This window comes from Hyaena hyaena, unplaced genomic scaffold (assembly GCF_003009895.1).
Source record: "Hyaena hyaena isolate Hyena2069 unplaced genomic scaffold, ASM300989v1 scaffold_57, whole genome shotgun sequence".
Taxonomy (NCBI): Eukaryota; Metazoa; Chordata; class Mammalia; order Carnivora; family Hyaenidae; genus Hyaena; species Hyaena hyaena.
Window position 1 is genome coordinate 1420527 of NW_024080690.1, and position 23554 is coordinate 1444080.

At 49.5% G+C, this 23554-nt stretch overlaps 1 protein-coding gene across 1 annotated transcript in view; it reads right to left on the reverse strand.

Annotated features, from left to right (window-relative positions):
• Positions 1-949: 949 nt before the first annotated feature.
• Positions 950-23554, reverse strand: part of KCNIP3 (potassium voltage-gated channel interacting protein 3) — an 86073-nt gene continuing 63468 nt past the window's right edge. The window contains exons 3-9 of the mRNA XM_039231741.1: positions 10085-10209; positions 9542-9611; positions 9291-9361; positions 3246-3353; positions 2463-2567; positions 1769-1831; positions 950-1118 (exon numbers count right to left, since the gene is read on the reverse strand). Of these exons, the coding sequence (XP_039087672.1) occupies positions 1071-1118; positions 1769-1831; positions 2463-2567; positions 3246-3353; positions 9291-9361; positions 9542-9611; positions 10085-10209 (590 nt within the window). The 3' untranslated portion in view covers positions 950-1070. The remainder of the gene's footprint in view (positions 1119-1768; positions 1832-2462; positions 2568-3245; positions 3354-9290; positions 9362-9541; positions 9612-10084; positions 10210-23554) is intronic.

Genomic DNA, 23554 nt, shown 5'->3' on the forward strand with positions numbered 1-23554 from the left:
TCCAGGCCTCCAACCAGGAAGTGGTAGTGGGGGGCTCATCCAAGCTGGGGGCCGAGGGAGACAGAGGCAGACAGGAAAGGAGGGAGAGGCCCCTTCTAAGGCCTGTTCTCTCACCTGGGCTCCCTGGCTCCCAACTCCTGGTCCTTGTCACCTCTTCTCAGGACCTATTATGACCTTGGAGTTGAACCCACTAGTGCTGAGGGGTATGGGCAGCCCCACCCACTTCATACCTACTGAGCTAGGACTGGGGTAAGGGAAAGCTGCTTCCATTTCAGTGGACTCAGCAGACAATCCCTGAGATTCTCCACCAAGAAACCCAAGCCCCGAGCTGGGAAAGCCCCCTTCCCAGGACAGACAGAAGAGAGTCCAGTGGCCCCTTATCCCCGGAGCGTGCCCAGCTCGGTGGAGTGGCAGGCATCCTGAGACCCCAGGGAAGTGTCTCCAGGAAACAGCACATTCTGTCTCCATCACCACCTCTTTCCGAATCCCAGCTCCCTTGATCCTCCTGCCCCTTCGATCGTCCTGTGGTGACGAGCGTCCCGGGAGTGTAGTCAGTGGGCAGGGAGTGGCTGGGGGACAGGAAGGCCAGAGTAGCCCCCGGAACCCGGCCCATGTATGGTGGGAAAGAAGGGGGGTAGGAGGGAGGGGCGAGGGGGCTCACACCAGAGGGGCCTTTGGAGACCGGAGCCTCCTCGGTAGGGGATCTTGAGCACTTTTCCTGGCAGCACCTGTGGCCAGCAGCCCGCAGACACTGCCCTTTCAGTGCCCAGTCCAGAGGCGGCCCCCCCCCCCCCCCCCGCCCCCGCTGGCCTGGGGCAGGGGCTGGCCCGGGTGTGCGGATCCATCCAGCTCCCAGCCAGACTCAGCCCCTCCCGGACCTCTGCCCACCCCCCAGCAGCCCAGAGGCATGGGCTGTGTGTGTGTCTGTGTGTGTGTCCAGAGCAAACTGTTCACTTTTTCAAATATATTAGAAAAAAGTTTCTCATGGAGGCTGCTCCTGGCAGGACTGAGGTTTCTTTGGGGGCAGAGGCGGCAGTGGCCACTCTAGGACCCCTCCCCGCCGACATGTCCTAGATGACGTTCTCAAATAGCTGCATGGAGCTCATGATGTTCTCGTCCTGTGTGGAGAGAGAAGGATGAGACAGACCTGGTCCGACCCTGGGCGGGCAGGGCGGGACAGCGCCCGAGTTGGTCCTGCCTAGAGCAGACTCTCACCAGGGACTCGGAACCCTGCGGTGACCACTCTGTCTCACTGGGTGAAGGGGCAGCTGGTCAGGCACAGCTGTCTTCAGCCCCACGACCTGACTGCAAGCCCGTCTGGGGGGGCTGCTGTCTCACCGATGGACACAGTTCCCCAGCTCTACTCAGATGATGGCTGGGGGCACCTGAGAGGCCACCCTGGAGTGACGCAGATGGCCGAGCCTGGTAGAGCCACATGTCCTGCTCCCGGTCATGCACAAGGGTGCTCTGCAGAGCAAGGTCGCCGGCGATGCCGGGGGAGGCTCCAGGTGCCTTTGTGACAGCGTGACCCTGTCCTGAGGGTCAAGGGCCCAATCATCCTCCTGTCGGCCCACATCTGTCCCCTCGGATAGAGGTACTATAAGGCCATCTAAGGGATGGGGAGCCCATGGGCTGTGGGCTGGCACGGAGCAGGTGGCAAAGGGATGGGCCCAGACACAAGTGTGAACGTGGGGTCTGGAGGTCGGGAGGAGCTCAGGGACTGGCTGGGGCAGGACCCTGGGTGTCCTCAGCTCCTGAGGCCACCTACCTTCTGACAGGTCTCCAGGAACTCATCAATGGTCACCACGCCATCCTGATTCCGGTCCATTTTCTGTAACCCAATCCATGCCCTCAGTGAGTCTGTGGGTCACCTCCATCCCAGCCTGTCCCATCTATCTCCTACCCTGGATCCAGGCCACGTCATGTGCCCTCCCTGGCTACTTTGTGGCACAGCTGCCCTCTCCGGCATCTCCACAGTCTGTTCCCCACACCCAGCCACTTCCTAGCAGCTTTCTCAGGCTTACACTTCCCAGAACGCCTCCCCAGGCTCATCTGACCCCCTTACCTCCCTGGCAGCCAGCCAGGGCAGATGGAGCAACTGAGGCACAGGATGGGCCACCAGCCAATGGGAGGTGGAAGCTTCTGCACCTTTAGTCCTCACGGACACAGAACAAAGGCACCACAACCCCACTCTCACAGAGGTTTTCTGGAGGAGCTGGGAGAGCTCTTGGAAGGCACCAGAACACTGGGCTGGTATGTCAGCCACTCTGCAATCTACAAGCCCTGGCTTGCCTTGAGATGAGGTTCAGTGGATGGGGTGTGTGTGTGTGTGCCAATTTACCCTCCTCGTGGGGGAGTGGGGCTCAGAGAGGGGAGTGGCTTGCTCAGGGCTGTCCTAAGAGGAGGAGCCCCTCCCTTCTCTGGCTGCCCTGCCCCTCCAGGCCCAGGGCTGGTGCACTCACCTGGAAGAACCTCTCCACATGCTCCAGAGGTGCATCCTCTCGTAGGATTGGGTAGGTGTGGCGGCCCATCATGTCATAGATGGACTTCATGATGGCCAGCATCTCCTGGAGAGGGGCCAGAGGCGCAGGCATGAGCCTGGCTGCAAGGATGTAAGGGGTGTACCAGGGCCCAAGGGGAGGGGCTGCCCCAGAGGGCAGAGGGCACAGCCAGGGTAGCAGTGCGTGAGCGGTCAGGGTATTCCAGCTGGAGAGAGATGAGCTCACCCCTATCTCGTCTGTTCAGTGCAAGCCTCTGATTCTCCAGAAGCTTGAGACAGATTTTGGTGTCCTGTCTCCCAAGTTTGAAATTGGAGTGACTGTTTCTCGTAAAAAAAAAAAAAAAAAAAAATGTTTGGGCAAAACAAAACCGGGGTGTAGATTTGGGTGGTGAGGGCGCCCACCTGCCTTAAGGGTCCACACTGCCCCCTTGACTGGGGGGAGCCAAGGCCCACCCCTCCTACCTCCCCGTCCCTAGCTTCTCCACCTGTGTGTCCCTCAGGACCTCCCTGTGAGAAAGAACGATCTGAGAATACTTGTTGAACTGGTGAGGGGCACACCAGCTCCCTGCACCCCGCCGCACCCAGGTCTTCAGTCCCCTCCAGGGCTGAGCTGCGAGCCATGTCTTTGAACAGGAAAGGGAGACAGGACAGCCAGGGGAGCAGGAGAGTGGAGGAAAGAGGCTGGGGGTGTGGAGCAGTAGAGAGGAAGAGGGCCAGACGGCCACGACCCTCAACTGGCCCGTACCTCTTTGGTGATGTAGCCATCCTTATTAATGTCATAGAGATTAAAGGCCCACTTGAGCTTCTCGTGGACTGTTCCTCGCAGGAGGATGGAGAGGCCAACCACAAAGTCCTGTGGAGGGAGGGGAGGGTGAGGATTTTATTTCTAATCTGCTGTGTGCCTTCACACCTCTATAGGTAAGGAGCCTTCATTACAGAGCAGGCAGATGATGTCCATTAGGTAAACATAGTGTGAGAGTCTGCGTGTGTGTGTGTGTGTGTGTGTGTGTGTGTGTGTGTTGTGAGGATGGCATGGTGGCTGGTGCTTATCTTCTCAAAGATATTCAAATACATGGTGTCTTAGACCCACTTAATGCATGGCTACTGAAAGAGAAGATCTGGGAGTGCTCTTTTAAAAAAGGGGAATGTTCTACTTTTAGTTTACCAAGTATCTGCATGTCAAGATGCTTGAAGACTTATGGGTTAGGGGCACCTGGGTGGCTCAGTCAATTAAGCATCTGACTTTGGCTCAGGTCATGATCTCACAGCTCATTAGTTCCAGCCCAGCTTTGGGCTCTGTGTGGACAGCTCAGAGCCTGAAGCCTGCTTCGGATTCTGTGTCTCCCTCTCTCTCTCTCCCCCTCCCAGGCTCACACTCTGTCTCTGTCTCTCAAAAATAAATAAATGTTAAAAAAAAAAATTTTTAAAAGAGAAAACTTATGGCTCAAAAGCTAAACTAACAGTGCTCAGCTTTGGGGTCATGACATACTTATGTGCTGCAATCACCTATGACGTGTGACAGATAATTTATTACCATGTTATAAGACATGAACGTTCCAGTGGCTTCTGTGAGAAAACTCCAACTGCTCCTGACAGTTGGTGGAAAGCAAACCCTTCCTTCCATTTCCCAGAAGGCTTGCAGGTCGAGCCTTCTCTGCCTCACAGGGTCCTTCCAGGTTATTTTGAAAGAAGGGAGCAGAGAAGGGCTATCCCGGAACAGGAAGTGGAGGATGGCAGATGCGGGGGAGGAGGGGGCAGTTACCATTCAAACATTAGATCTTCTATACCTGAAGAGGCCTGTACCACGAGAAAGAGAGGCTAAGGGGAACAGAGAAAAGCAATTTGGAAGAAACAAAAAGTATTCCAGGAGTTAAAAATGCAACAAAAGTTACTAGAAGTGAGGGCTGGAAATCTGGCACCCCTAAAGTAAGAACAGGAATAATTGACAACGAGAAAGAGCTCTTGGGAACTAAAAATAGGAAAGCCAAATGACAGACTCGGAAGAAGGTTTGGAGGAGCAAGCAGAATCTTCCATGAAGTCGCGTGAAAAGGCAAAAGAGCTAGAAGACAGAAAAGAGAACGAGAGGTCCACCAGAGAGGAGTCAAGGCCTGCGCGCCAGGAGTTCCCAGGAGAACTGAGGAAATGGAGGAGAGCAGGTTAGAGAAGACAAAGGACTCCCCAGAACGGAAGGCGGGAGTGTCCAGGCCCTGCCGAGGCCGAGCACATGACACACGTGTGCATGGAAACAGCCCACGGTGTTGCCCGTGGGTACAGGTCTTGATGGCATTTCAGTAAACTGGGTGAAGGAAGAGGGTCTTACAAGCTTCCAGAGAGAAAAACAGAACGAAATGGACAAGATCCTGTACACAGGGTCAGGGTCGGGCGGGTTTTGCCTCTGGAAGCAACACTGCAGGCAAGAAGTGAGGCCACCACCACTGGGAAGGAGGGCAACTCCCCGCTAGCTTTGCTCCTATACAGTGTATCGAGCAAGAGGGACAACAGAATGAAGATGCTTCCAGACATCCACAGGCTCAAAAGTTACGTCTCACATAGCTTTCCTAGGAAGCTGCTGGAAGCTGTGCCCTTGAGAAGACAGAATAAAGCAAGGGAGAGGGAGATGAAGAGTTCCAGAACCAGGAGACCCAACTTGGGGGAAAGGGGACGAGGTGGAGCCACTCGGAGGCTGGGGGGCCCCTCTGGAGACTGGAGGATGCCTGGAGTTGAATTAATGGTGAGGTCACAGACCCCAGACCCCAGGCAACTGAAAAACCAGGACCACTGTTTACTGGAGGCAAAAGAAGAATGTGTGGAAAAGAAAAACATAATCTATTCACCAGAAGGCTGAACCGGGCATCAGATTCACGTCCTCAGAGTCACCACAGTCTTTGTCCCACCTAAATCCTAACATTCTGGAAAGCCAAGGGATGGGAAAGGTGTTTGTGCATGGGAGACCCAGCTCCTCATCCCCACAGCAGAGATTGAGCGGTCTAAAGCTGGGCAGCCAGTGGGGCACCTGGGTGGCTGAGTCAGTTAAACATCCGACTTCGGCTCAAGTCATGATCTCATGGTTTGTGGGTTTGAGCCCCGCGTTGGGCTCTGTGCTGACAGCTCAGAGCCTGGAGCCTGCCTCACATTCTGTGTCTCCCTCTCTCTCTGCCCCTTCTCCACTTGCGCTCTCTCTCTCTCTCAAGAATAAATAATAATAATAAAAAAAATTTTTTTTTAACTGGGCAGCCAGGAAACAGCAACAAGCGTACTACGGGGAGACATAGAAAGAAATGGTGCCAATCCTCTAAAGCAGCAGAAGGTGTCTAAAGCCTCTCAGGGGTGTGGGTGGGTGCTTGACAGCTGTTTTTCCAGAACACACCCCGTAAATCTACTGGACTCTCAAAGCCTGGTGTGTATAAGTGAAGAAATTGAAAACGTTTAAGGAGAAAGGCAATAGTTCTTACATGCCCAGGTTTGGGGAATAATCACTGAGGCTAGCGCATGACTTAGTGAGGAGCCAAAGCATCCCTGAAATCACGTCACTGGGGTCTGACAGGCTTTTCCAGTGGGAGGTGAGGGCGCGGAGTCCCACTGGAGGCAGCAGGGAATGGCACGTCCTGCACAGGGCCCCATTCTAGTGCGGGCCACAGGAGGGCGCTGGCAACACTGTCCTCCAGTCTTGTCTGCACACACCCAGGCCTGCGGTGTAGAAGGCCTCCTCAGCCACAACCCCACAACTGAGGAATGTCTCCGTTCGGTGTCCCTAAGTGTGTGGGTAGAGCAGTGGTGACGGTACCCACAGGGAGATGAGTGGGAATGCCCTCCGGGAGACCATCCCTCCTCCACAACACACAGGTGACCTCATGTCCGGCCAGTGCACGTTGGAGTAACGTCATCGTTCTAAATTTCCAGCCCCAGGGCGCCCAGGGAGCTCAGTGGGTTAAGCCTCTGACTCTTGATCTCGGCTCTGGTCATGATCTCACGGTTCATGGGATGGAGCGCCGCACAGGGCTCAGCGCTGACAGTGTGGAGCCTGCTTGGGATCCTCTCTCTCCCTCTCTCTGCCCCTCTCCCACTTGCGCTCTCTCTCTCTCACACACGCAACATAAATAAACATTTATTAATTTCCAGCCCCACACAGCACAATCTCATGCGGAACCATCACCGGTTCTAACTCCTTGATCTTAACTCCGTGGCATACGACGCCCATCACATCTGTGGCTCCTGCTCTGAGGCTGTCCCTGAGGCTGAGTGCCGGGAGCTGAGGGTCTCCACAGTGGCACAGTGACACGCAGAGGCCTCGGTTTCCAGGCTAAGACACCTTGGGTGCACACGAGGGGTATCCAGTAGCGCACATAGCAGGGGCTCAGCCAGAGGGTAGGATTACAGGGGTGCAGGCATGAGCTAGTAACTATAACTCTGGTTACAGCGGTCGCAGGTGGCTTGGCCAACAAATGGCACAGGGAGTGGGTTACTGCAGGGGGAGATAAGGGAGACGCAGCCGCACCTTCCTCCAGACACACAACTGGCCCTAACTGTCCAAAGGAGCAGCCGCGTGCTGGTACACAAGTGGGTTGAATGAAAAAGGCCTTGGAGGCACAGACGGTGGTGGCCCCTCGTGATGTATGCACATGACCTCTGCCTGGGCGAGGAGGCCAACGCCAGGCTCCCTCCTGTGGGTAAATCTCAGAGGATCCAAGAGGAACAGAGCAGCGGGCAGACCCTGATGTGGGAGGCAGGGCCACTGCTCCCGCTTGGCCAGGATGAGGTTTGCTTGTGTGTTTCGTTTCCTGGTACTCTTTTTGGTGGAGGTAAGGAAGTTACAGATTTTATCATATTGATAAACTTTAATTAATAGGTGTCTTGTCTCTCAAAAATATTTTTAAAAAAAGGATTGGGATCATTAAAAATATCAATAAGCTGACCTGACTTTCTGTTTTCTATTTTTTTTAAGTTTATTTATTTATTTTGAGAGAGACAGAGAGAAACAGAGAGTGAGTCAGAGGGACAGAGAGAGAGAGAGAGAGAGAGAGAGAGACTCCCAAGCAGGCTCTGCACTGTCAGCAGGGAACCTGATGCGGGGCTTGAACTCACAAAACTGTGAGATCATGACCTGAGCAGGAACCAAGAGTCAGAGGCTTAACCGACTGAGCCCCCAAGGCTCCCCCTGACTTTCTGTTTTAAGGGCACATTGAAAGATTCAGTATGACGCAGTGAGGGGGGATGAGAGTCACTCCCACCTCTCAAGATCCTTCCAGCCAAGGGCACCCAGGACTAGGCTCTGCTGATTGGAAGGTCCCTGGGGACACAAGAGCCCTCCTCTCTTCCTGAAAAAGCTTTCCTAGAGCAGAACACTTTAGTCAAGAAGGTCCTTAAGGTAAGTAAACACTCCAATACGAAACTGGAGGACGGGATCTCACGGCAGAGAAGCAGGCGGAAGGCCCCGGAGGACGTCAGTGATGCGGCACCGGAGGATGTCAGTGACGCAGGACCTCCTGAGAAGGTGCCTGACAGAGGGGCTTCAGCACCAGTGCCCCAGCCCAGCTGCCAACAGCACACCCCACAATGACCCACCACCTACCTCCTTAAAGGGGCCACAAGACCCTTCCCTTAGGGGGTCGAGAGCAAACGCGATGGGAGGGAGGGTGATGGAGACCTTCCCACCACCCACCCCTCACTGGGCCCCTGGTGAGCTGTTTGATCACCTGATTTCCGAATGAGAAAAACTATCTCACAAAGCCCTGCTTGGGTCCATTACATGAGTGCTTTCTCACGTTTTATTCCCAGAACTCTCAGGTGCCCCTTCAAGGATACACAAGTGACTGGTCATGGGAGGCTGGGGAGGATGATCAATTTCTCCTGTGTACCTTCGTAATGCTGGGGTTTTTTTCTGTGGGCAGGTATTGCTTGAAAATAAAAAATGACGGCACTGTAGGTTTACACAGGCACTAGCCCCAAGGAGGTGGCCTAGAGGGGGTGGGGCGCCTGCGGTCACAGGGCAAGGCTGTGGCCTGGGGCCGCCCCACCCGGTCTGCCCCTGTGTCAGTGTGCCGGCCGACTGGCAGCATAAAAATAAACTGAGCGGCATTACCGACAGGTTATTATTACACCCCGGCTCGTCCAGGGGCTTTCTGAGCCCGGCCTGCTCATTCCTCTGCTTTCCTGTCAGCTGTCCTTGGCCCTGGAAACCGAGCAGGGTGGTTATCGATCAGGCCCGGCTCTCAGCAAGGTTCTCCTCTCCAAAGAGGTTTCAGCTTTTCGCCTGCAGCTATTTTTAGGGGCCTGGGCTCTGTGGACCGGGCCTCTCTCAAATGGTCCCGTGTGGCCGGCCTCGGTGGAGCCCACTGCAAGGCCTTCCTGGGGGGCAGGTGTGTGAGGCAGGCACACCTCGCTTCCCTCGGCTCAGGCTGGGTGCTCCCCCTGTTTTTTGGGCAAGGGGTAAATTCTGGGGCTGGGTGCCTGAAACCCGGCCATTAGCCATTAGTGCAGACCCCTGAGTTAATCCTCAGCCTCTTTTCAAATGCAAATTCACATTGCAGGTGTCTGAGAAGGTCCCTTGGCTTGGCAGCGCTGGAATGGGAACAAAGGATGAGTGAGAATAGGGTGACCAGACTGTCCCTAACCTCACTTAGGCCCAGGGCCACCTGAGCACAGTCTGCTCATTTTCTGGATGACACACTGGATCGTTTACACCCGGGATCATGTTTGGGCCACCGAAAGGCCTGGGAGGGTGGCACCCTAGGAGGCAACACCCTGCCCCGCCCCCCTCCCCCGTGGGCTACTGGGGCAATGGGGACCTACCTCAAAGCGGATGGCCCCGTTCCCATCGGCGTCGAAGGCGTTGAAGAGGAAGTGTGCATAAGTGGTGGCATCTGGGGAGAGCAAGGGCGAGGGCTGGGGTGTGTCGCCAGGAAGGCCTCCTGGCTGCAGTGCCTCTGGCAGGCAAAGGGGAGGCGAGGATCCCTCCCCCTTTAAAAGTGACACCCACTGTTTGTAGAGTTGCCATGGGGAGGGGGGCTGGGAAGAGCCAGGGTGCCGGGCCTCACACTCACCTCCCTGAGGGAAGAACTGCGAGTAAATGAGTTTGAAGGTGTCTTCATCCACCAGGCCCGTGGGACACTCCTGCAGCAGGAAGTCACCCCCTCAGTGGCCTCAGCCATCCCTAGTGTCCCACCCCAAATTCCAGAGGGCCTGGCCTTGCTCCTCCCTCTGGGGATACCTGCTGCTTGAGATACTGCTGGGCTCTACTGAGCTGGGAAAAGCCTGGCGGTGGGGCCCAGTGATGCAGGAGGGGGTGAGTGGGCGGGTGGCGGGTTGTCCCTTCATGCCAAGTCGGTCCCTCCATATGCTCCTCCCCTATGCCAGCATCGGAGACACACAGAATGGAAGATGATGCCTTCAGAATACTGATTCCAGGACTTGGCCCACCCCCAGACAGCTCTCCCACAAAACCCGAGACCCATAAAGGCCCCTGGGATATTTGCTGTGCCTTGGAGGTTTTTAGATCTCCCCGGGTCAGGGTCCTTCCTGCCTGAGCCTGGGACAGGACGGCTAGGTGGGTCAGGGCCTCTCCCAAGGGGATGGGGAGCACTCACGTTCTTGAAGCCCCTGTAGAGGGACTGTAGCTCCTTCTTGGTGAACTTGGTCTGTGCCTGCAGCTGGTCCAGTCCCTCTGGCTGGTGGCGCACTGTAGACAGCTCCAGCTCACTGTCGCTGCTGTCTGGAAGGAGACACAGACCCGGGAGGGTGGAGCAAGTGCCCCTGCTCCTCCTCTTGCTCCAATGTGGGCACCAGGCCATGGGCTAAAGTAGGGGTGGAGGGACTCTCCTTACATGACTCCCAGGTATGGCCCACAGGCTGTGTGCACTGCACAAAGGGAGGGCCAATGGTGGAATGACATACTCAGGAGCTGTGTCTCATGGCTGCTCTGCTCCTCACATAGAGAAGGCTCTCCCCATTTGCCTCACCTGGAGCATGTCTACCCCCTCAGCCATATGTGGGATGGAGGGGGAGCGGGAGCTGGTCTGATCCTAGAGATGGGAGGAAGAGGAGATGGGAGGAAAAAAGACAGCAAGACAAGCTCAAAGGACCCTCAGCCTTCAAGACCCAATTCCTGGACCACCTCCTCCATGCTGCCATCCTTGATTTCCCCCAGGAATCGGGAGGTCACCCCTTGTGGCCCATCTAGCCTAACATGCACTGATTGGCTGCATTGGTGTGAGGATGTCATTCACATCTGATAGGTCAGATCTCAAGGGCCCATATAGGGCAGGGGCCAGACCTATCCTTCAATAATAACACACCAAAATGTTAATTAACCATGGTTACCTTTGCAGTGGGGGGGAAAGGGGGTAAATTTCAGGTGATCTTTAATTTTTTATTTATGAGTTTTTAAAACATTTTTCTAATATCCTTTGCTATGCCATGTGTCACTTTTACAACACATAATAAAGCTACGGACTAAACAGCGCTGAGCACCTCCACCTTGCTGAGCAGCATGCTCACACAATTCTAGAACTTTCCACAGAAACGGGAAGCATGATCCCCACCCACAGCGCTGTCACCAGCCCTGGCCTCCCCTGGCCTCCTGCAAAGTGAAACAGTAAGCCCATGATGATCTCATAGCTGCTTGCTTGCTCCCATTGCAGGGTGAGTGCTGCGAGCCTCCCTGCATTGCTCGCTCTGTGCCCACAGACATGGAATACCGCCAACAGGAGCACCCTGAGCCCTGTGCAGGGCTACCCCATCCTGGGCCTCTCCCATGAGCACTGCTGGCTCTCACTGAGGGTGGCCCAGCACCCTGCAAAGGTGCCCAGCAATCAGGCTCTGTTGCCTTGGTCCATGCATGCGCCCAATCTCCAGGATAACTATTTCATAGCTTCCTTCTCTTTAAATTCCCAGTGCCTCCTCCCCCATCCTTACTCTCAGGTTGCTTCCTACATCACTGAGAAAACGGGGAAGCCACAGAAGAAAACTTCTCCAAGCTCCCACTCCCACATCTACCCGTCTGTATTGGCCCAAACATCCACTTTCCCTCCTTCTCTGGGAGCCAGCTGTCCTGGCTCCTGGTCAAGGCAAACCCTTCCGCGTGCAAAGTGGGTCCCAGACCCTCTCACTGTCTCAAGCATTTGACTGCAGTAAGTCTCCCCACTCTTTCCTCTTTCCTCATCATCTGTTTTTCTCTCCCTTCTGGATCATTCCCGCCACCACGTGGACATACTATTAAATCTGGCAATCCTTAGTCAAATTTAGAATCTCAGCCAGCTAAGGAGACTGTACAGTGATGTTCATGGCAATAGTATTTTTGATCGGGGAGTTGGAGGCATCCCAGGGGTCCATCACAGGCAGGATGGGTGGGCACAACGTGGAGGGTGTACCCCGGGGAGAACCATGCAGTGGGTAAACAGGGAACACAGCAGCATAAATGGATATTAAAAATTGGTTGCTTACTTCAGCTAAGAGGTAGACATCTCAGAATGGATGAAAAAGCAAGACCCGACTATATGCTACTTATAAAAAGGATACCCTTAAATCAAAGCCATGTATGTAAAATATAAGAGGGGAAAGGAATAAGAAACCTGGTGTGGCTATATTAATAATAGGAAAAGTAGACTTCAAGGCAAAAGGTACTACTAGAGACAAAGAAGAACATTTTATAATGATACAAGGATTAATTCATCAGGAAGATAGAGCAATATAAAATATATACATATACCTAGTAACAACTTTAAATACCTGAAAAAAATTCAAACTAAAGGGAAAAACAGATAAACCACAATTACATTTGAAGTATTTAACACCCTTTTCCAGTAAATGGTACAAAAAGGAAAGATACAAAAGATCTGAAAGACACTCTCAACCAATTTGATCAAATTAATATTTATAGAACCTTCTGCCCAACAACTGTAGAATACATATTCTTTTCAGGAGCCAATCCTGTGGTTACCAAGATATACCAGATGCTGGAATAAAAAGCAAATTTCTGACCACAATGGTTATTAAATCAAGATCCCAAAAAACAAGATCAGTAAAAAATCCCAGATGCTTGGAAATTAAACAACACACTTCCAATTAACTCCTAATGTCAGAGAAGGAAAATCATAAGGAGAGTTTTGAAATATTTTGCACTGAATGATAACAAAAATATAGCATACCAAAAATTTCTGGATGTAGGTAAAGCTGTGTTTAGAGGGAAATTTATAGTTTTAAGTTACTTTACTAGAAAGGAAGATAGGTGTAAAGTCAATGATAGAAACTTCTAGATCTAAGCTTTTCAGAATTCAGAAAAAGAAGAGCAAATTAAGCTTGAAGTTATTAGAAGAAAGGATATAATAAAAATAAGAGTAAAAATCATTGAAAAAGAAAACAGATAAACATGGAGGAAAACCCAATAAAGTTATTAAGTCATAGACTAGGAACACATATGTATGGTACATGAACCTTACATCTTATACAAAAATAAACTCAAAATGGAGTACAGATTTGAATATAAGACATAATTATAAATCTCCTAGAAGAAAAAAAACATAGGAGGAAATCTTTATGTCCTGGATTTAAGCAAAGAGTTCTTAGACAGAACACCAATAGCATAATTCATAAAAGAAAGGTTGATAAATTATACTCTTTAATAACAAGTAAAACTTTTGCTCAACATGAGATGCCGTGAAATAAAATGGTAAACTCTAGACTGGGAAAAAATATTTACAAAGCATATAACTGATGAAAGATATCCAGATAATGGGAAGAACTCTCGAAACTCAACAGTAAGAAAACAACTCAAATTAATAAGTGGGCCAAGACTTGGTCAAACACTTCACTGATGTTTGAAAGATGTTGAACATGACCTGCAATTGTGGAAATACAAATTAAAACCACAAGGAAATACTACTCCACACCTCTTAGAATCATTTAACTAACAAATATTGACAATACCAAGTGCTGATAAGGATGTGGAGTAACAGGATTATCATTAGACTTTGCTGGCAGGAATGAAAAGGACACTGTCAGCCCAGAAACTACCAGCTTGGCAGTTTCTTACAAACGTACACTTACCATATGGCCCACAATTCCTACTCCTGGTCATTTACCCAAATGAGATGAAACCTTTTATAGTTGCACAATCACTTTAATGCAAATGTTTAGAGCAACTTCATTTACAATCACCCAAAGCTGGAAATAACCCAAATGTCCTTCAACCAGGGAATGGATAAACCGTCTGTGGTACATTCAGACAGTGGAATACCACTCAGCAATAAAAGTAAACAAGCTATTGATATACGCAGCAACATGGATGACCCTCAAATGCATTAGCTAAGTGAGCTAATCCAGACTCAAGAGGCTATGTAACGTATAACATCTGGAAATGGAAATCACAGGGAAAGACAATATATCAGTGGCTACAAAGGGCTGAGGAGCAAGGTATGTGTTGATGACCAAAAAAAAAAAAGCAGCACTAGAGAATTTTTTGTGGTGATGGAATTGTTCTATATCTTGATTGTGGTAGTGGTTACATAATTACGCATTTGTCAAAATTCGTAGAACTGGGCACCAAAAAAGGGGACCTATATGTAGACTAGAAACATATTAAATAAAAACTAGAATAATTGCCGACAGGAGAAGGAAATGGGATAAAAGGGAAAAAAAAAAAAAACCAAGGAGCACCAGGGTGGCTCAGTTGGTTAAGCGTCCGACTTCGGCTCAGGTCAGATCTCATGCTTTGTGGGTTTGAGCCCAACATCAGGCTCTGTGCTGTCTGCTCAGAGCCTGGAGCCTGTTTCGGATTCTGTGTGTGTCTCTCTCTCTGCCCCTCCCCCACTTATGCTCTGTCTCAAAAATAAATAAAGTATAAAAATTTTTTTTTAAATAAACAAAATAAGAAAGGGGCTTTCTTTTTGTTGTTGTTGTTAAGGAGGCTTCTCGCCCAGCGCAGAGCCCAACACTGAGTACAGAGCCCAACGCAGGGCTCATGACCCTGAGATCAAGGCCTGGGCTGAGATCGGGAGGCGAATGCTTAAAGACTGAGAGGGGTTTTAAATGGGTCAAGATTGATAATGTCTCATGAACTAAAGAATATGAATAACTTCATCCTCTGCCCCTATGGGCCAAAATATAAAATAAAATAAAACAAATATCCCAAATTGTTGCTATTTCTTCCACTGAATAAAAAACAAGAAAACGAAACTTTCTTGACCCGGTTGTCCTCTCCAGCTATTTCTTTTTTCTCTTCTTCTTTAACTCTGTCTTTACTTCCTCTCCTATTCTCCCCTGAACTTATTCCTATGGGGCACTTACCCCACCACAACATACAAACAGCTTTTTTGAAGAATCACCAGTGAGTGATGACCATAGTGCTAATCCAGTGATCAATACAGGAATCTTGACTCCTAAATCACTTAAGGACCATACAAGAATGAAAATTACAGTGACAATATGTATGGACCTTGAGGACATTATGCTAAGTGAAATCAGACAGGCATAGAAAAATACTGTATGATCTCACTTACATGTGGAATGTAAAAAAAAAAAAAAGCCACATTTATAGACACAGAGAGTAGATTGGTGGTTGTCAGGGCTGGGGGATGGGGGAAATGTGGAGATGTTGGTCAAAGGGTATAAACTTCCAGTTATAAAATGAGTGAGTTCTGGGCACCTAACGTACAGCATGTTGACTCTAGTTAACAATACTGTGTTATATACTTGAAAGTTGCTAAGATAATAGATCTTAAATGTTCTACCACCACCACACACACACACACACACACGAACAGTAATTATGTGATATGACAGATGCATTGATTAACCATATTATACCAATCATTTCATAAATTTACACAATGTTATATGTCAATTATATCTCAGTAAAGCTGGAAAAACAAACAAAAAGAAAACTACACGTCCATTTAACTTTTGAATGTAGACATAAAACCTTAAACAAAATGTTAGCTAACTGAATCCAACTGTACTAAAAAAAAAAAAAGTACAACACAATCAATAAAGTTTTATCTGGGGGCGCCTGGGTGGCTCAGTCGGTTAAGTGTCCAACTTCTGCTCAGATCATGATCTCGTGGTTCATGAGTTTGAGCCGCACATTAGGCTCTTTGCTGTCAGCACGGAGCCCCACTTCGGATTCTGTCCTTCCGGTCTCTGCCCTTCCTCCACTTGAGCTCCCCCCACCCCACACCAAATAAATAAACATTAAAAAAAAAAAAAAGGTTTGGGGCATCTAGGTGGCTCAGTTAAGTATATAGCTTGGGCTCAGGTCACAGTCTCATAGTTCGTCAGTTCGAGCTCCGCGTAGGGCTCTGTGCTGACAGCTTGGAGCCTGGAGCCTGCTTCATATTTCTGTGTCTCCCCTGCTTGCACTCTGCCTCTGTCTCTCTCTCTCTCAACAGTAAGTACACATTAAAAAATATTTTTTAATAAAAAAATTTAAAAAAGTTTTTATCTATAGAGTATACAGAGGGAAAATCATATGAAAACCTTAATACAGAAAAGGCATTTGATAAACATCCACATCTATTTATAATTAAACAAAAACTTTAGGCAAACTAGAAGAGAACTCTCTTAACTTGATGTAGCTTATATTTGCAAATAACATACTTATTTACAGAAAATGTTAGATTTAATGTTTTTTGTTTTGTTTTGTTTTGTTTTTTTAGGAGAGAGAGAGAGAGAGACAGCGTGAGCAGGGGAGGGTCAGAGAGAGAGGGAGTCACAGACTGAAACAGGCTCCAGGCTCTGAGCCGGCAGTCAGCACAGAGCCTGACGCGGGGCCTGAACCCACGAACCGCGAGATCACGACCCAAGTGAAAGTCGGATGCTTAACCGCCTAAGCCACCCAGGCGCCCCAGAAAATGTTAGATTTAATGGCACAGGCTTAGATGCATTCCCTTTAAGATTTGGGACAAGCCAAAGTTGGCCACAATTACCACTAATTGATATCCTGCCAATGCTCTAAGGAAATTTCAAAAAAGAAAGAAATAATTTAAGAATTGGGAAGTAAAGGATAAAACTAACATTACTTGTAGATGTTTGGTCCCTACAGGGACAAAAAAATCAATATACATGAGAGTTTAGTAAGGTTGCCAGATACAAGATTAATTTATAAAAATCAATAGCAATTTTCTACACCAATAATAACCACCTAGAAAATATAATTAAAAATATAACATTCATCGGGCGTCTGGGTGGCTCAGTCAGTTAAGTGTCCGACTCTTGATTTTGGCTCAGGTCATGATCTCATGGTTCATGAGTTCAAGACCCACAATGGGCTCTGTGCTAACAACGTGGAGCCTGCTAGGTGATTCTCTCTCCCTCTCTCTTTGCCCCTCCCTTATGCATGCTCTCTCAAAAATAAATAATAAAACATTTAAAGTATATATGAATGTTATATATATATATACTATATATATATATAGCATTCATGACAGTAATAAACACTTAAAAGTATCTAAGTAGTAAGCAAAACTCAAAGGACTTTTACATAGAAAGGTAATCTGAATGAGACATTCTATCTTAGATAGGACCATGTAATAAATGATAAGGCTTTTGGGGGTGATAGTGGGGCTCATGGGGTTCAGAGCCAATGGCCAAGAAACAATTCTTGAAGACATCTTTGGTGCAAAAAGGTGATTTTATTGAAGCACAGGGACAGGACCCGTGGGCAGGAAGAGCTGCCCCGGGAAGATGAGGAGAGATTGGTTTTATACTATGGAGTTGGGGGGAGGTAAAGTCCAGGGAAAGTTTTCAGTGAGATTTTCACATGCTAAAGAAGACTCACAGGATACTGGAGGCCTAGCAATTGTCAAGCTAGAGTTGTTTTTCCCTCTAGCGAAGCATTAGCATTGAGAGAGTAGGGAGTTCCAGAAGAAACATTTTACTCTGCCAGCCTCAAGTATTTGTCAATGGACTACAGGGTATACGGAAATTTAGTTCTATCTTTCATTTCCTTCTGCCTTTGTTTCTCAGTCACTATGGAGGGAGGAGTGATGGAGACTTAGGTCCTGCAGGCCTGTGAGCTCTATCAGTTAACCATTTGTTTTTTCCCCCTCCTTTTGTTCTTGGCAGCCTGAGGAATAGCACACACATCCCACCTTGTGGTGAGGGGTTAGGGGATGTTGGCGGTCTGTCAGCTTGCCTTATGCTCCCTTAACAGAAAGCTCTCATTTCTCCCCCAAAGTAATCTGCAAATTCAACACAATTCCAGTGAAAAATCCAGTTGGACTTTTGAGGACCTCGATAAACTTACTCTGAAATATATATGGAGGAATAAAAATCCAGAAAGGAAGAGTAAAAAGGAACTTTTTCCCGTTAAATAGTAATATATAGTCAGTCACAGTCACTGTAGTAAAGTTGTGTGGCTCGTACAAGAGTAGACCAACACACCAAAAAACAGACCCAGAGAACTCAAAAAGAGACAGAGGTATAGCAGGAACTTCACAGACTTGCGGAAGGGTCAACAGTTCAGTAGGTGGCGTGAGGGAAACTGGCTCAGCACAGAAATTGGATCCCTTTCTTATACCACGTGCAAAAATGGGCTCCAGATGAACTAAAGAGCCACACACGAAAGATAAGCTATAGAGTTAAGATGTGAAAGAATCTCTTGCTAACCTAAGGGTAGGGAAAGATTTCTTAAAACTTCAAAAGTTCAGGGCACCTGGGTGGCTCAATCGGTTAAGCATCCGACTTCGGCTCAGGTCATGATCTCATGGGTTCGTGGATTCGAGCGCCGCGTCGGGCTCTGTGCTGACAGCTAGCTCAGAGCCTGGAGCCTGTTTCAGATTCTGTGTCTCCCTCTCTCTCTGACCCTCCCCTGCTCACACTGTCTCTTTCTCTCTCTCTCAGAAATAAATAAAACATTACAAAAAAAGCCTTCAAAAGTTCAAAACCTTAAGGGGAAAAAAAATGGGTGAATTCGATTACATCAACATTAAAGATTTCTGTTCAAAAAAGGGCACTGTGGTCAGTTAGAGACAACAGAATGGAAGAAGACAGTGCACAGTGTTTTAAAAAAATGAAAGAAGAAGATCTGGAATAGATAATCATCAAAAAAGGAAACCGGAAAGATGAATAAATACAAGACCGATGGCTCAACCTCATTAGTAAACAGGAATACGCAAATTACATTGAGAATGCAACAGCTAGATTGGCAGGAAATCATAACCATGAAATAAGAAGGCTGACCAATCCCTAAGTGCTGGCTAGGGAGAGAACGGAGGTCAATGGGAACTTTTAAGCATGCTGGGTGAGCATGCTAACTGGTACAAGCCCACACTGCGGGGAAATACTTGCATTTTCATGCTAATGCTGCACACATATGCCTCCCCTCGGAGGCCATGACCCTCCCCTAGGTACAGTGCTTGAGAAACCATGCCCAGGAGAGGAGCAAGAGTGCAGCGACCCCAGTGTTCTACAATAACAATAGCTTGTGGGCGCCTGAGTGGCTCAGTCAGTTGGGTATCCGACTTCAGCTCAGGTCACGATCCCACAGTTTTTGAGTTCAAGCCCTGCGTCTGGCTTTTGCAGACAGCTCAGAGCCTGGAGCCTACTTTGATTCTGTCTTCCTCTCTGCCCCTCCCCTGCTTGCTCTCTCCCTCTCTCAAAAATAAATAAACATTAAAACACACACACACACACAATAGCTTGAATTGACCGCAGGCCCACTGACAATATAGCAGACAGACTGTGGAGCATCCACTGGATAAAATGTTCTACAGCAGTGAATGAACTAGAACACATGGCAATATGGATGAGTTAGAAACAAATTATTAGGTGAAAAACCAGTCCTAGGAGACCCGTATGATTCCATTTTTTATAAAATTCAAAACCAAGAATAGCCAAATATTTATAGGGATACATAAGAGATAAAAAATTATAAATAAGAATGAAAATCCAGGAATGACAAGAGCAACTCTGGCTGATGGTAACCTCTGGGGTGGGAGAGGGGAATGTCAAGAGAGAGGCAGGCTGGTGATCTTCTAGTTCAGGCGGTGGGGTGTGTGGGGTGTGTGGGGTAGGCAGGATAGGCTCATTGGTGTTTTTTATTTTTTTAATGCACATAGAAAATATATATTTGAATTTATTAGAGATTAATTAAAAATTTAAAAGTAATTAGAGTCCCCAGAACAAGGGGGAAATGAGAGAGAGAACACACACCTCTGGTCTGGACAAGATAGGATAGTTGGAAGATAAGAAAAAGACAGTAATCCCCAAAGAAATGAGCAAACAACATAGATGGGCAAGTTAGAGATGAGCAAACTGAAGAGGCTAATAGGTACATAGAAGTGTTCGAAATCATTAGTATGAAAAATGCATCTGAGAACAACAAGGAAAAAATGTTATACTCATTAAATCTGCAGAATCGAAGAGCTACTTTAAAAGTCCAGACTCAGTTGGGGAATGAGGGCTAACTTTTCCATGGGCTCCAGACTCTAGTATGAGGCAGACTCCCACCTGCCATCTGCACTTGGACGTCGAGGAGGTTCTCAAATGGAGCGTTTCCAAACTGAGCTCCTGGTCTTACCCCTCCCCAACCTTGAGCCACAGCCTTCCCCAGCTCGGGGGACAGGGACTCCATCCTGTTGAGTGCTTAGGCCAAAACCCTGGGCACAGACCTTCCTCCCAGCACTCAATCCACACGCACGGCCAGCCAGCTCTAACTCTCAATGTATATCCCGCCTCTGACCGCTTCTCCCTCGCCCACTGTTCCCACCCATGTCCAAGGCTCCATCATCTCTCCCGGCTCTGCCCTGGGTCCATAGGTCTAGTTTTCAAATCGTGCTGGAGGAAGCTGCTGAAAACATATCCTTGTGAATTCCTCTGTTCAGCAACATCCCCCAAGCTCTGACTATAAAAACCAAAGCCCTTAAATGGCCAATAAATGTGCCCCCCCCCCCCAGCTCTGACCTCATCTCCCAAGTCTCTCCCTTTGCTCCCTCTGCTTCAGCCATTCTGGCCCCCTTGTGCCCATCAAGCCCACCAGGCACACTCCCTCTGCAGGGTCCCCATTTGCTATTCTCTCTGGCTCAACTGCTTTTCCCTCGGAACCCACACCTCCTTCAAGTGTCTGCTCAAATGTTACCTGCTCTAGACTGAGTTGTGGTCTCTCCAAAATTCATATGTTGAAGTTCTAAGCCAATGTGACTACATTTGGAGATGGCACTTTTGGAGGTAATGAAGGTAAGATGAGGTCATAAGCGTGGAGCACTAATCCAATAGGACTGGTAGCCTCATGAGAAGAGGAAAAGATTTCCCCTCCCTCACTTCCTTTCACCCCCTCTACACACATATGCACCAAGGAAAGGCCACGGAACTATCTGGAACTGCCAGGGAACCTGGCTTCCTCTTGACTCCCACAGCATCCGGCCCCATCCTGGGCACCCCACATGCTCTCAGGGGACACCGGGACCCCTCTCCTGGCTTATCCACAGGAGAAATCCAAGGGGTCATCCCTCTGGTTTGTTTCTTGTTTTAGCAGAAACGCAGCCAGATCTCTTAGGAGCTGCCAAGGCATCACACCCGCCTTGTGCAATTACAGGGTGTGCTGGCAATTAATGGATCTAAATAGCCATTTTGCACAGCTTCCCTCAAAACACTGAGTAGTTTTGCTCAGCCAAACTGAAGTCAACCTGCTTCTACAGCCTCCCTTCCACCTCTCCCTGGGCTCAGCCCATCTCTCACCTCTCCAGAGGCTTGTCCTGGGCATTACCCATCCCCCACCCCATCAACTCCACTGATAAGGGGGGGGCTCAGCAACAAAGATTTAACGTCTCCATCAGACAAACATTTCGCCAAAGGAGTGAAAGCATGAGGCTTTAAAAATGTATTCTAAAGCTGAATGTCCCAACTCCATACGGCAGCCTGACAGATCACAAACTGGGCTATCCTCCAGGGAGTCAAAATTCCAGTCCAGGATCCTCTGACCCCATGCCGCCCAGACCTCTCTGTGCAGGATCCACCTGCAAGGGCTTGCAAAAGGTGGCTCCAAATCTTCAAATCACTGAGCTGAGACACACCAGGTACTGGGTGAGCCCGGTGAAGCCCCCTGCGGCTGCCCTTGACACCTTTGCTGCAGGCAGGTGCAAAACCTTCCCTTGCGCCTACTTTGCTCAGCCAGCACCCATCTTGGCTCCTCTTGCAACAAAACTCTGCCCACAGCGCGGACCACACTGGCTGGCTCCCATGCCTCTTACCCGGCTGGCAGATCTCAGCCCTCGCTCGGCAGCTGCGCATCAGGTCCCTTGGACCTGGGGGTCTCACTGAGGAGCCCCAGGGACGGCTGTGGGGCAAAGCGCCCCTTCTGTCTGTCGGGGGCTTCTAGGTAAGACTATCTGAGGTTGCGGCTAAGCTGCTTTGAAACCACTAGATATGCAACAGTTGAGGCACTGACCTGGGGAGGGAGGAGCTATGCCCAAGTCCCCCATCCTACAGCAACAAGAAGCCTCAGGCTCCTGTCCCGCCTTCCGATCCTACGATCCCGCAGAAGCCACCACCCACAGGGAGCCTGGCTCTCTCCTTCCCTTGGCCCTACAGAGTTAGAGACGCATCCAGGATGGGTCCGCCAAAGTTTGTATAGGTCCTGGCTCTGCCTCCCTGGCTGGGTAACTTCAGTTACTTACCCTCCCCAAGCCTCAGTTTCCTCATCTACAGAATGGGCCTGCTGTTGAGAACAAAATTAGGAGATGCCCAAAGACAGCACTCATTAGATATGGGCTGCTGTCATCGTCATCAGTGTCAGATCTGGAAACTGCCTAGGGGCTCCAGGAGTCCTGAGGGGCTTGTAGTTTACAAAGAGTGGCAGAGCCTGCCAAGGGGAAGGCCGGCCGGGACACGCAGAGTGTTAGCAGGCCCCCAGCAAAGGCAACAGAGGGTGCTGGGTGGACAAACAGAGCAAGAGCAAGAGCAGGAGTAAAGGCCGCTCCTCAGGCCTGCCTGCTCCAAGACAAGAGTCAGCTGTGGGCCCGGCATGGTCCCAGGCCACCTCTGCCAGCCAGGGCTCTGAGGACAGCTGCAGAGGGTCGGGGCCACCTTGAAGAAGGAAGAGCAGGGGCGGTGGGTCAGGCCGTGCATACCTCCATCTGGGCACGCTCTGGGGCCACAAGTATATAGACACAAGTCACTGACACCTTCAGAAAGGCCATATGGGGTGGGGATGGGGACATAGAAAATTTCAGAACAGGGTCACCTAACACAAGCCACAGGGCCAGGGAGCCAGAGCGGTCAGGGAAAGTTCCCAGGGCAGATGGTGCCTCTAATCCAACACCCCACTTACAGATGAGGAAACAGAGCTCGCATAGGAAGAATGACTTTTCCAAGTTAATGACAGCATGTCTGTCTGACTAAGGCAGGGCTGCAAGCAGCTGTTCTAGGCCCTGGCCACCTCGCCCCTACTGTTCCTTCTGGAGAAAGGCTTCTCAAGCTCACTGTGGACATTTGGGCCCGCTCATTCTTTCTTGTGGGTCCTGTCCTGTTTGTTGCAGGGCGGTCAGCAGCATTCCTGGCCTCTACCCACTAGATGCCGGTAGCACTCTCTCCTCGACTGTGACAATCAAAAATGTCTTCAGACATTACCAAATGTCCACTGAGGAGCAACACCGCCTTCGGCTGAGAGCTATGAGTCTAGAACTTAGGAAATACGAACTGAGAGAAGAGATGCTGCAGCCAAAGTCAAGCTTTGGGCACAGATGTGGACAAAAAGGTCTGGTGTCATGGCTTGCAAACAAGCACCAAGGATTACTAGCCCAGGGTCACTTTTTACTGGTGTGCCCCACCTTTAGACTCCCTTAGATCTGAATCCTGCTTTTAACTTTTCCAAAGTGCTTTAGTTCACTATACCCCTGTGAAGCGGATATGGGGAAATGTTCTTGTATCCTTATTCTACAGAGGAGGAAATTAAGGTTCAAGAACGTTAAACGCACCAAAGTCACCCAGTAAGCTAGTGATTAAACCCGGCTGGAACTCCCCCATGGAGAGTGACCCAGAGACAGAGACTGACAGGAGACGCAAGGCAAACAGAAGACCTTTCACTTCTGCGTCTACTTCTAGAAGGCTGCATCCCTGGAACCCAG